The 12,052-nt window shown below is 44.2% G+C and overlaps 1 protein-coding gene across 1 annotated transcript in view; it reads right to left on the reverse strand.

Annotated features, from left to right (window-relative positions):
- The window catches only part of tecpr1a (tectonin beta-propeller repeat containing 1a), a 111,986-nt gene that overhangs the window by 76,234 nt on the left and 23,700 nt on the right, over window positions 1-12,052 (reverse strand). Inside the window, exons 5-7 of the mRNA XM_059979016.1 lie at window positions 8,314-8,436; window positions 5,662-5,836; window positions 4,597-4,697 (exon numbers count right to left, since the gene is read on the reverse strand). Of these exons, the coding sequence (XP_059834999.1) occupies window positions 4,597-4,697; window positions 5,662-5,836; window positions 8,314-8,436 (399 nt within the window). The remainder of the gene's footprint in view (window positions 1-4,596; window positions 4,698-5,661; window positions 5,837-8,313; window positions 8,437-12,052) is intronic.

Consider the following 12,052-nt stretch of genomic DNA (forward strand, 5'->3'; position numbering starts at 1 on the left):
AATTGTGCTGGGGCAAACGTTCAATGTTTCCAGCACCAACATAGCATGCTCACAACTCACTAACCCTATCACTGTCTTTAGAACAATGAAAGTACACCAGAGTACCCAGAGGAACCCACATGATCATATAAAGATACTGTGGTGCTCCGGGGGCCAACCCAGCTCCCTAGCGGCCAGTGCTACTTATTGTTCTTGTTTTAAAATTCATTTGTGGGATTGTGCAGGAATGTTTAAGATCATTTTACATTTTAGCTTGGGTTATACAGTTATTTGCATGTGTATTTGTGGGCCAACCTGACTGTAACTGGGGTGTGTAATAATCACCTCCATCTGTATGTGACTGGGTTGGTTCTCACCAATTGATGGCGCCCTGTCTGTTATTGGGCTTGTCGCAATAAAACCAGCAGTTGAGATAAACGAGCTCTTCTCATCTGTCATCATGGACCAAATGCCAGGGTTCACGATGGAGTGAATCACCTGCCTCCCTTGTGGCCTGTGCCAGGGAACCCAAGACGCTGCAGCCACGAGAGGACAGGTAACATGGCAGGAACCACTAATGCCCTCCTCACTGGTTGAGAAGCACCCTCATAGTGGCACTGGAGCGGTTCTTCGGGTAGAGGCCATTGGAGAAAGCAGTGAAGGAAGAACTGGGCAGCAGGCAGTCCCATGTGGGAGAAAGCCTGGCGACATTTGTGGAAGATCTCTGCCACTGTGCTCGGCAAGGCTACCCACAGTTCCCTCCCGCAGCTCAGGAAGAGCTTGCCCTCTCCGCCTTTGTAATTGCGCTAATGCTGGAGTGCCTTTGGCACCATCTTCTGGGTGGACAACAACAGCACTCTGGCTGGCTATTGTCACTGGCAACTGTGTGGTGATGAGAGAGAGGAAGTGGCTGCATATCGCAGTGGGGAAAAACACAGTGGAGCATGAAGCACGGATAGGTGACATTGGGGACTCCTGCGTCATTAGCCTCGACCTGCTGGGGGGCCCGTGTGGATGTGCCGGGTGCAACACTCTACCTTGGCACAGAAACTGTGGCTTTCCGGCAGGGCAGCTCCAGGAAGTAGACCAGGATGGTGCAGCAACAACCAGCACCAGTCTCACACTGGCCCAATGCAACATAGAGGAACCAGGGGCAAGCGGCACTTCAAGTGGTAGCCAGCGGCAAGGTAGGCCTCCCCACCACTGACCACCAGCAGCTGCGCAGTGAGGGATGAGTAATCTCACACTGGCCTGGGTGAGAAGATAGCTGAGTGTGGGATGGCAGCCGGAGTTGGCGGAGGTCTCCGCTCTGGATCCAGAGACCAAAGCCCTATACTGTCAAGTGTGGCACACAGGAGTTGCGAGATGGTTTGCTGTTCCAGCAGTGACAGTTTTCCGACAGCAACAGACATCTCCTGCAGCTGGTGGTCCACTGGGGGCTCTGAGCCATGGAGCTGCAGTTGATGGATTAGCTGATGGGAGCTGGCTATTTAGGGGTTGCAAAGACGTTGGGCAAGCTGCGCACATAGTGGTGGGCATCCTGGGCCCCTTCCCTGCACTGATGTAAGGAACAGCTTTCTTCTCATGCCCATGTATTACTTCACAAAGTGGCCAGAGACAGATGCAGTGCCAGACCAAAGCACCACCACCACCCCTGAGAGACTCATGGAGGAGTTCTTCTGCTGGTTTGATGCCCCTGAGGAACTCCATGGTGACCAGTGGAGCAACTTTAAGGCACAGGTGTTTGGTGAAGTCTGCAGGTGGTTGGGATCACCAAAACATGGACCACCTCCCTTCACCTGCAAAGTGATGAGCTGCTGGAGTGCTTTAACCACACCCTGGCTACGCAGCTCATCATCCTCATTAGCGGGCACCAGCACGATTACAGTTGCCACCTACCCCTAGTATTGTGGGCATACTGGACAGCAGTCCAGGAGAGCATGAGGTGCACACTGACTGTGTTCATGTTCGGTCAGGAGCTGTGCACGCTGGTGGATCTAGTGTTTAGCTCCCTCCCGGGCCAGACATTCCTGGGGAGGCTGGATTGGAGAACCTGCAGCACTTCAGGGGCACCTGCGGGCTGGTCACAATGCCGTTTGGCAGGACCAAAGTGCAGCCAGTGGCCGCAAAAATCTGGTTTATGATGCCCGCAGTTGGGGACAGTACTTTACTGGGGGGTGGGTCTACTACCCTCCCACAAGAAGGGACTATCCTCCAAACTGGGAAGCTACTGGAAGGGGCCAGGAGAGGTGCTTGAGCGCATTTCTGATGTGGTATATTGGGTGTGGTTGCCTGAGCTGCAGAAGGCAGTTGTGTTGCACCAGGATCTGCTAGCACCGTATCGGCCATTGGCCACTACAGACCCAGCATGGCTGAAAAGGAAGTGACATTCTGAGTGCCCTGTCTTTTGCCTCGTCAAACAGTGCCTCCGCTGGGGGGGGGGGGGGGGGGGATCTCCAGCGCCCCAGTCGGCAGTGTTGACCATCATCAGGATTCTTGGACTGGAGTTGCTGGGGACAGCTGTCCCCTCAAGCAGGAGCAGTGTGGCGCTCTGAGGGGGAGGCACAGTTGACAGCTCGCCCCAGCATTGCCGGCAGCCAGTGCGACTTATTATTCTCGTTTTAAAATGTATTCATGGGATTATGGTGGGATGTTCAAGTTCATTTATTGTTACATTTTAGCTTGGGTTATACAGTTATTCACTTGTGTGTTTGTGGGTCACCTAGACTGTCACTTCCTGTATGTAACTGGGTTGGTTATCAACAAGTGATAGCGATCTGTCTGTTACTGGGTTTGTCGCAATAAAACTGAAGTTGAAATAAACAAGCTCTTCTTGTCTGTCATGATGAACCGAAGGCTTGCCGCAATATGAATTCCTTACAGGCAGTGGAAGGCACGTGGCCTAGTGGATAAGGCATCAGATTAGTAACCTGAAGGTCGCTGGTTCGAGCCTCAGCTGAGGCAGCGTGTTGTGTCCTTCAGCAAGGCACTTAACCACACATTGCTTTGCGACGTCACCGGTGCCAAGCTGCTTGGGTCCTAGTGGCCTTCCCTTGGACAACGTCGGTGGCGTGGAGAGGGGAAGGCCTGCAGCTTGGGCAACTACCGGTCTCCCATACAACTCTGCCCAGGCCTGCGCCCTGGAAACTCCAGGCGCAGATCCATGGTCTCTCGAGACTAACAGATGCCACCACCACAGGCAGTGGAAGGAATCAAAACCTGATCGGTGACCGCTGGCAATGTAAAGTGATTGTGCTAACCTCATTAAAAAAAATCAAAACTCAAACTTGTGTCTATTTTGGGAACCCATGAACTGGCAAAAAAACAGAAGCTGATGGAGAACAAAATGAAACAAAGTACAAAGGACAATGCTATAGGTGTATTAATTCCAGAACAAAATTATCAGGGACAGCTGGAAAAAACTAGTGGGAGCTTGGGTCTCGGCTTGGTTTAATCGACACAGTTGTGAATTGGACTCTGTAGTTCACATTATGATGTGTTTCTGGTTGCACCTATTTTGATTGGGCATCCCGCAAACTACATACAATACAGCACTAGGTTGAGCTGAATAGGCCTGGACTCCCGCGATGACTTTTGTGGATTGGTGTTTTATATTCTGTATTTTTCACCCTTCCTTTGTCATTTGCACGACGGTTTTTTTTCCACATAGGAGGGTGAATTTTGATGTTTTTCTCAGAATGGATTTGATGTAAGCCTTTGATTTCACAGGTTCCCTGGTTTTGTTTGTTTCATAGCTATCTGTGGGAAGACAAATCTGTATACATACTTTGATAATAAATGTACTTCAAATCTTTGATTACAGGTTAAGAAGTTGGAAGAAAGTGGTATCATCTGATTAATCAACGGGTTTAATATCTGAAGCTGACACAATTCATCAAGAAAAAGAGACCACATTAAAAGATCAGATAAAACTAGGGCCAAAGATAGCACATGAATAAACTTATATTCAAGAACAGCTATTTCCCTTCAACCATTTGATTCCTGATCCAACCAGCACAAATCCTAATCACCATAGTTTAGCAGCACTATTGCCACTTTGCACTAAATTTGAATTTTTTGTTGCTCTAATTGTGTTCTTTCCTGTGGTTTGTGTACAATTTAAGCCTGATTTATGTTTTTTCTTGTGAGTGCTGCTTTTATGATGCTATGTGCCTGTGATGTTGCTGAACCTAATTAAGCTTTTCATTGCGCTTGTACAGACGTACTTTTGCAGAGGGCGATAATGTAGATTTCGACTTTGGATGTGGATTGATTAGAGAAGATAAAACATAAAGGAACCAACTGGTCTTTCCCAGGTTGTTTGACTGTTCTGCAGTGGAATCCTCATTCCACTGAAGAAGAATCTGACAACCAGAGAATGACCAATTAATCACAGCATTGTTGACTAAAGATAAAAAGACCAGTTAATGACTGTTTGCATATTGATTTACGACAAAAATATGGAACATATCAAAGTTCAGTAACATGAAGCTAGTTGTGAAAGCAGATTGAATTAGTGAATGAGGAAGAGGAAGATGGAAGTTGCTGGGAGAATTCCAATCTAATACAACCATTTACTATATTATGGCTAGAAAGGTTCATGGTGCATGCACTTACCTTTCTGTCCCGTGAAACAGCCCATAGCACGTTGACACCCACTGAGACCTGGACAAAACCATTTCCAGAGTTTTGTAATTCGACAATTTGCCAGGAATTCCCTATGGACCAAATGATGGAGAACACATAACATTGATGCTGTGACCTCACTCGACATTGTCTTTAGAGCACCATAATAGACATGTGTACTTCCACCACTCTTTTGCTCCCACCCACACCTCAGGGGTTACTAATTTAAAAAAGTAAACGACTCAATCATTAATGTTTGCGAAAAGTTGGAGAGCAGCTAGAAACACAGGGTGTGGTTAGGCAAATAACACTTATATAGATATTTCAGAGGCATCACCTTTTGACGGTAAAATAAAATGAGAGAAAGTTGTGGAGAATGAACAATAGCACAAACCAGTTGGGCTGATCCTGTTTTAACCCCATACAGTCAAGGAGATATTTCGGTTAACAATATATTTAATACATATCCTTTGATGTTCACTCAGTGGCCACTTTATTAGGTACACCAGCTTATTAATGAAAATATCTAATCAGCCAATCAAGTGACAGCAACTCAATGGATAAAAAGTATGCAGACATGGTCAAGAGGTTCAGATGTTCAGATCAAACATTAGAATAGGAAAGAAATGTGATCTAAGTGACTTAGACCATGGAATGATTGTTGGTGCCAGACGGGGTGGTTTGGGTATCTCAGTAACTGCTGATCTCCTGGGATTTTCATGGACGACAATCTCTAGAGTTTACAGAGAATGGTCCAAAAAATAATAAAATAAAACACATCCAGTGACTGGCAGTTTTGTGGTTGAAAAGTCTTTTTAATGAGAGGGGTCAGAGGAGAATAGCTAGACTGGTTCAAGCTGACAGGAAGGTGACAGTAACTCAAATAACCACCACACATTACAACAGTGGTGTACAGAAGTGCATCTCTGAATGCACAAAATGTTGAACCTTGAGGTACAGGAGGTACTTAATAAAGTGGTCACTGAGTTTAATAACATTAAACTATTAAGGCTGATAAACCACTGAAGTCAAAACATGCCATATTAAACCGTATACCTTTAGGGTTCTCCCTGTTTATTCCTGTTCTCATCATTAGCTGGCCTTCCCATAGTACAGCACACACAAGGTCACCTGGTCCACAGGCTATCTGAACTACTTCCCCAGGACTCTGGATTTCCGTCCAGGACAAACCCTCAGGGTTGTGATCATTTACATTTTCTCTATAAAATACCTGAAAGAAACCAAACTCCAAATTAGCAACATTCTGTGTTAGCAGCTAGTTACAGTACTGTGCAAAAGTCTTAGGCACAGATATATAGCTGGTGTGCCTAAGATCTTTGCACAGTACTGTATTAGTTTACACGGAGAGTAAAGTGAATCTGTAAATCCAGCGGGAGCAAAGGATGTTGGGAATGATGTGGGTGGAGTGCCACAGGAGGGATGTGTGACAGGTGGCAGAGAAGGAGTGCCGGGGCAGAGGATGGTGCAGGTGCAGATACACCCATTCCTGAGACACCAGGCAAGGTCATTTGATTCCAAACAATTGATTTATTGATCATTACAGAATGTCTCTCTGGTGCTTCCTGTTCCATTCCTCTCCTTTCCCTTAAGACTTTTGTACAGTTCTATACATCTGCAGCACAAGATTTGAACATGGATGGGCCACTGCAGAGGATCAGAAAAAGCAGCAGGAAGTTGCAAACTCAGTCAACACCATCATGGGCACAGGCCTTCCTAACATAGAGGGCACCGTCAAAAGGTGATGCCTCAGTAAGGTTTCATCCATCAAGGAACCCCATCACCCCCATCATCTCCCAGGACATACCCTCTTATTGTTACCATAAAGGAGGTGGTTCAGGAGCCTGAAGACATACACACAACTTTTTAAGAATAGCTTCTTTCCCTTCATCATCAGATTTCTGAAGGGACAATGAACCAATGTATATTATCCACTTTTTGCATTTTTGCCCTCTCTTGCACTGCTTATTATTTTATTATGCATTACAATATATTGCTGCTGCAAAGCAACAAATTTCATGACATGTGCTGGTGATATTAGATTTGATCCTGATATGCTTTGAAGGTTTCCACAGCTGCAATGATTTCCCACCAATGCATTGCATGCTTGAAACTTATGTCAGTGCAACATCACTAACAAATGCAAAGGAGAAAAGACTATCAAAGGTACAGATCTTTCATGAATAAGTAAAGCCAGAAGTCTGATCCACAATGTGTGAAACATCCTCAACACTAAAAAGGTTCAAAAGTTAAAGTCTGCATTTAAAATACAACTCTGACATTTGTCTTCTCCAGGTAGCCATGAAATACAGAAAGACCACAAGAGTTTAAAAGACATCAACACATCTACCCCAAAAAGGAAAAGAAACAACACTTGCAAGTCCCAAAATCCCCCACCCTTTCCCTGCAGATAAAACAGTGACAATAACAATCCCTGACCCCCTCACTCGCAGAGAAAAAAAAACAATGACAATAACAATCTCCTACCCCCTCACTCACAGGAAAGAACAGTGACTATAACATCAAAAACCCCAACCACATCCCCTTACACACAAATAATAACTAATCACCCACTCTCACTAACGTCAACATCAGAAAACACTGTGTCATAACCAGAAATATGCCCTCTGAAACCAACTCATCAATGCAAGCCAAGATGTCTATCTGAGCTAGTCCCATTTGTCTACATTTGGGACATCTCTCTCTATTCTCATGCTATGCTTCTTTATTTAGAGGCGCAGCATGGAACAGTCCCTTTGAGCTGCTCTGCCCAGAAACCCACCTATTTAACCTTAGCCTCATCACACAACAACTTACAATGACCAATTAACCTACTAAGCAGTACCTTTTTAGAGTATGGGAGGAAACCAGAGCACCCAGAGAAAACCCATGTAGTCACAGGGAGAATATATAAACTCCTTACAAAGCTGGAATTGAACTCCGAACTCTAAATGTCCCGATCTGTAATAGGGTCACATTAATTGCCACGTTACTGTGGTGCCCTGTACGTGTCTGTGAATTTGCTGCAAGTGAGCTTTTCATTGCACCTGTGCATCTCTGTACTTGTGCATAAGAACATAAACTAGACATTGACAAGGAAATACATACTTTTAATTTTTTGCCACACCTATTGAAATTGAATACGCAGTGAATGTCAACTTTCAGGTTTGGCTGCACAGTTATCATTTGCACTTAAAGTCAGAACTCTGAGTGCTTGGCCAATTTTATGGGCATGGGAGTAAATGGAAATCTGTATCACAGGGTTTCCCAACCTGGGGTCCATGGAGCCCTCGGTAGGGGTCCACAGCATAAAAAAGGTTGGGAACCCCTGGTATAAATGATGCCAGCAATTCACCTGTTTGTGTTTTAGTTTTAAAGTTGCACTTCAGACATCTCTGACCAGGCCACTGGTTACTTGCCCATTCCGAAGTGTCCTTTGGATGAGGAATGCACCACTTGCTTGAACCATTATAATTTGGAAGTACCAGAATTTAACCCAGCAATAATGAAGGGACAGTGATATGTTTCTAAGTCAGGGTGGTATGCAACTTGGAGGGGAATTTCCAATTCTGCCCAATTTACACGGGTATCCAAGTAGTAATCAATTTATAGGCCATCCTGTTTTACATTGAGATTCTTGACACAAAAATATTTCCAAGTCAGTTCTCCACCAAGCTGAATTCATTGTACCTTGCCTAGAACGGTTACTGCCCAGACTGAGAGATGTCCTAAAGGCTCATCAGTGACCTCCCATCCTCCTACAGCAATGTCATGAAAGGGATCTGGTAGTGGTCCAGTAATTTGTGAGGGAATCTGGAAAACAAAGAGACAACTTAAAGACACCACATAATAAGGTTTCATTCCACTCCTCCAGTTCAATCAATTTCAAAGTAGATACATCTGGATTTAGACCTATGCAACTAATCTATCAACAAGTGGATGAGTTAAAATAGATTACTTCAGTAACACAGTTCAAAGGATACAATTTTGGCTATAGTAAACACAAGCAAGTCTGCAGATGCTGGAAATCCAAAGCATCACACACAAAATGTTGGAGGAACTCAGAAGGTCAGGCAGCATCTATGGAAGTGAATAACCAGTCAACATTTCAGGACGAGACCCTTCGTCAGGACTGAGAAGGAAGAAAAAAGATGCCAGAATAAAATGGAGGTAGGGGAAGGAACCTAGCTGGAAAGTGATAGGTGAAGCCAAATGGATGGGAAAGGTCAAGGAATGGAGAAGAAGGAATCTGATAGGAGAGGAGAGTAGGCCATAAGAGAAAGGGAAAGAGGAAACCCAGGGGAAGTGATAGCCAGGTGAGGTAAAAGGTCAGAATGGGGAATAGAGGAAGTTTTTTGGGGGGAATTGATTCACCAGAAGGAGAAATCAATAATCATGCCATCAGGTTGGAGGCTACCCAGATGAAATACAAGACTTGCTCCTCCACCCTTTAGCACAAGAGGAAACTGTGGACTGACATGTCGGAATAGGAATGGGAATCAGAATTAAAATTTGGTCACCAGGAAGTCCCACTTGTGTATGATGGAGCAGGGGGTGCTTGATAAAACAGTCTCTCAATTTACAACAGGTAAAGGAGGTAGAGGAGGCCACAATAGATGACCCCAGCAGATTTGAAGGTGAAATGTTGCCTCACCTGGAAGGACTGGTTGGAGCCCTGAATGGACGTTAGGGAGGAGGTGTTTGGGCAGGTGTAGCACTTAGGCTGCTTACAGAGGTAAGTGCCAGGAGGGAGATTAGTGGGGAGGGACAAACGGACAAGGGAATCATGGAGGGAGTGATCCCTTGCAAAGCACGGGAGGAGGGGTGCGAATGGTAAAGATATGTTTGGTGGTAAGATCCTTTGGAGATGGCAGAAGTTACAGAGGGTAATGTGTTGGATGTGGAGGCTGATGCAGTGGTACGCAAAGACAAGAGGAACTCTATCACTGTTAAGGCATTGGGAAGATGGGGTGAGTGTGGCTGTTTAGGAAAAGATGGAGATGCGAAACCCCATTCTTTAAAGGAGGACATCTCTAATGTCCTGAAACAGAAAGCCATGTTTGAGAAATTGAGAAAAGGGAATAGCATTTCTACAGGAAATTGGGTAGAAAGAGGAATAGTCAAGATAACCATGGGAATCAGGTTTATAAAAGATAAAATTGGCTGTAGACCACACTGGTGTGACTCAATGCCTAAATTACAAACGTTTGCATATAAATGTTTACACAATAGAAAGCATCCTTCCTGAATGCATCAGGGTTTGGCGTGGTAAATGCTCTGCCCACGACTGCAGGAAATTGCAGAGGTGTGCACATAGCACAGCACATTACAGAAACCAGCCTCCCTTCCATTGTCTCTGTCTATATTTCTTGCTGCCTCAGTAAAGCATCCAACATAATCAAAGATTCCACCCACCATAGACATTCTCTATTCTCCCCTCTATTGGGCAGAAGATACAAAAGCCTTAAAGCACATATTACCAGGCTCAAGAGCAGTTTCTACTCCAGCTTTATTGAGCGGTTCCCTAGGATAATAAGATGGACTCAATCTACCTTGTTATGATCTTTCACTTTTCTGTTTACCTGCACTGCACTTTCTCTGTAGCTGTTACACTTTATTCTACATCTATTATTGTTTTGCTGCCTTCTACCTCAATGCACTGTGTAATGAACTGATCTGTATGAACAGTATGCAAGACAAGCTTTTCACTGCATCTCGGTATATGTGACAATATTACTAAATTTGTTGATAAAGTTCAAAAGGAGGCTATTTGGTCCAAAATCAGTCTGTATTTGCTATGTTAGTTCATAGAACATAGAACAGAACAGCACATTACAGGTCCTTCGGCCCACAATGTTGCGCTGACCTTCAAACACTGCCTCCCATATAACCCCCAACCTTAAATTCCTCCAAGCCTCCAAGTTCCAAGTCTACACTCCTATTGATGATACCAAAAAGGCTTATCTGTGGAATATTATCCTATCAACATATTTCACAAGACCTTGGCCCATGTTTTTCAGCTTTGAATCACAATGCTTTCCCATAATCAAATGGAAACATTTAAATTAGCAAAAGCTATTAGTAACTAAATGGATAATGAATTTGTGCCAGACTGATTTGACGCAAAAAATCATTGAGCCATTAATACTGCCTCACGGACATGTTCAATGGCTGACTGCTTTGATTAGCAAATGTACAGTTGCAAGAAAAAGTTTGTGAACCCATAACAATTACCTGGTTTTCTGCATTGATTACTCATAAAATGTGGTCTGATCTTCATCCAAGTCACAATAATAGACAAACACAATCTGCCTAAACTAATAACACATGAACAATTATACTTTTCATGTCTTTATTGAACACATTGTTTAAGCATCCACAGTCCAGGCTGGAAAAACTATGTGAACTCTTGAATTTAATAACTAGTAGAACTTCATTTGGCAGCAGTAACTTCTACCAAGCCTTTCCTGTGGTTGCTGATCAGACTTGCACAATGGCAAGGAGGAATTATAGACCATTCCACCATACAAAATTGGTTCACTCCATCAGTATTTCTGGGATATCTTGCATGAACAGCACTCTTCAGGTCATGCTCAAACATCTCAATTGGGTGAAGGTCTGGACTCTGACTTGGCCATTCCAAAACATGAATTTTCTTCTTTTTAACCATTCTGTTTCTGATTTACTCGTACTTTGTCTTCTTGTATCATCCAACTTACATTAGGCTTCAGTGATGGACTGCTACCCTGACCTCCTCCTGTAAAATGTCTTGATACAATCTCTTCAGGGGCTTACATGGTGGGTGGTGGGAATGCTGATGCTTAATGCTAGAATAAGTGAGGGGAGGAGGAGGAGGAGGGATGATGCTGCTTGCTGTAGCTTCTGCGTGGGAGGGGGCAGAGGCTTTGCAGTTCTTACATCTTTTTCTGTCATTCATTCTTTGGGAGCTTTCCTTCTGTTTCCAGGAAGTCTGCGGAGAGTAAGAATTTCAAGTTGTATATTGAATTCATTGTTCCCTCAATGATTACAAGCCCTGAGGCAGCAAAGCAGCCCCAAACCAAAATGCTCTTTCCACCATGCTTCACAGTTGGGATGAGATTTTGGTGTTGGTCTGTTGTGCTCTCTTTCCTCCAAACATAGCAGTATGCATTTCTGCCAATATGTTCAACTTTTATCTCCTCTGTCTTCAGAACATCATCCCAGAAGCTTTGTGGAACATCCAGGTAGTTCTTTTGCAAACATGGGATGTGCAGTAACGTTTTTATTTGGAGAGCAGTGGTTTCCTCTGTGGTGTCCTTCATGAACACAATTCTTGTTCAGTGTTTTTATTATAGTAGACACATGAACAGAGACTTCAGCAAGTTCTAGAGATTTCTGCAGATCTTTTGCTGTTACCCTTGTTTTTTTTTCACCTTCTTCAGCATTACAT

Source organism: Hypanus sabinus, chromosome 9 (assembly GCF_030144855.1).
Source record: "Hypanus sabinus isolate sHypSab1 chromosome 9, sHypSab1.hap1, whole genome shotgun sequence".
NCBI classification, from domain to species: domain Eukaryota; kingdom Metazoa; phylum Chordata; class Chondrichthyes; order Myliobatiformes; family Dasyatidae; genus Hypanus; species Hypanus sabinus.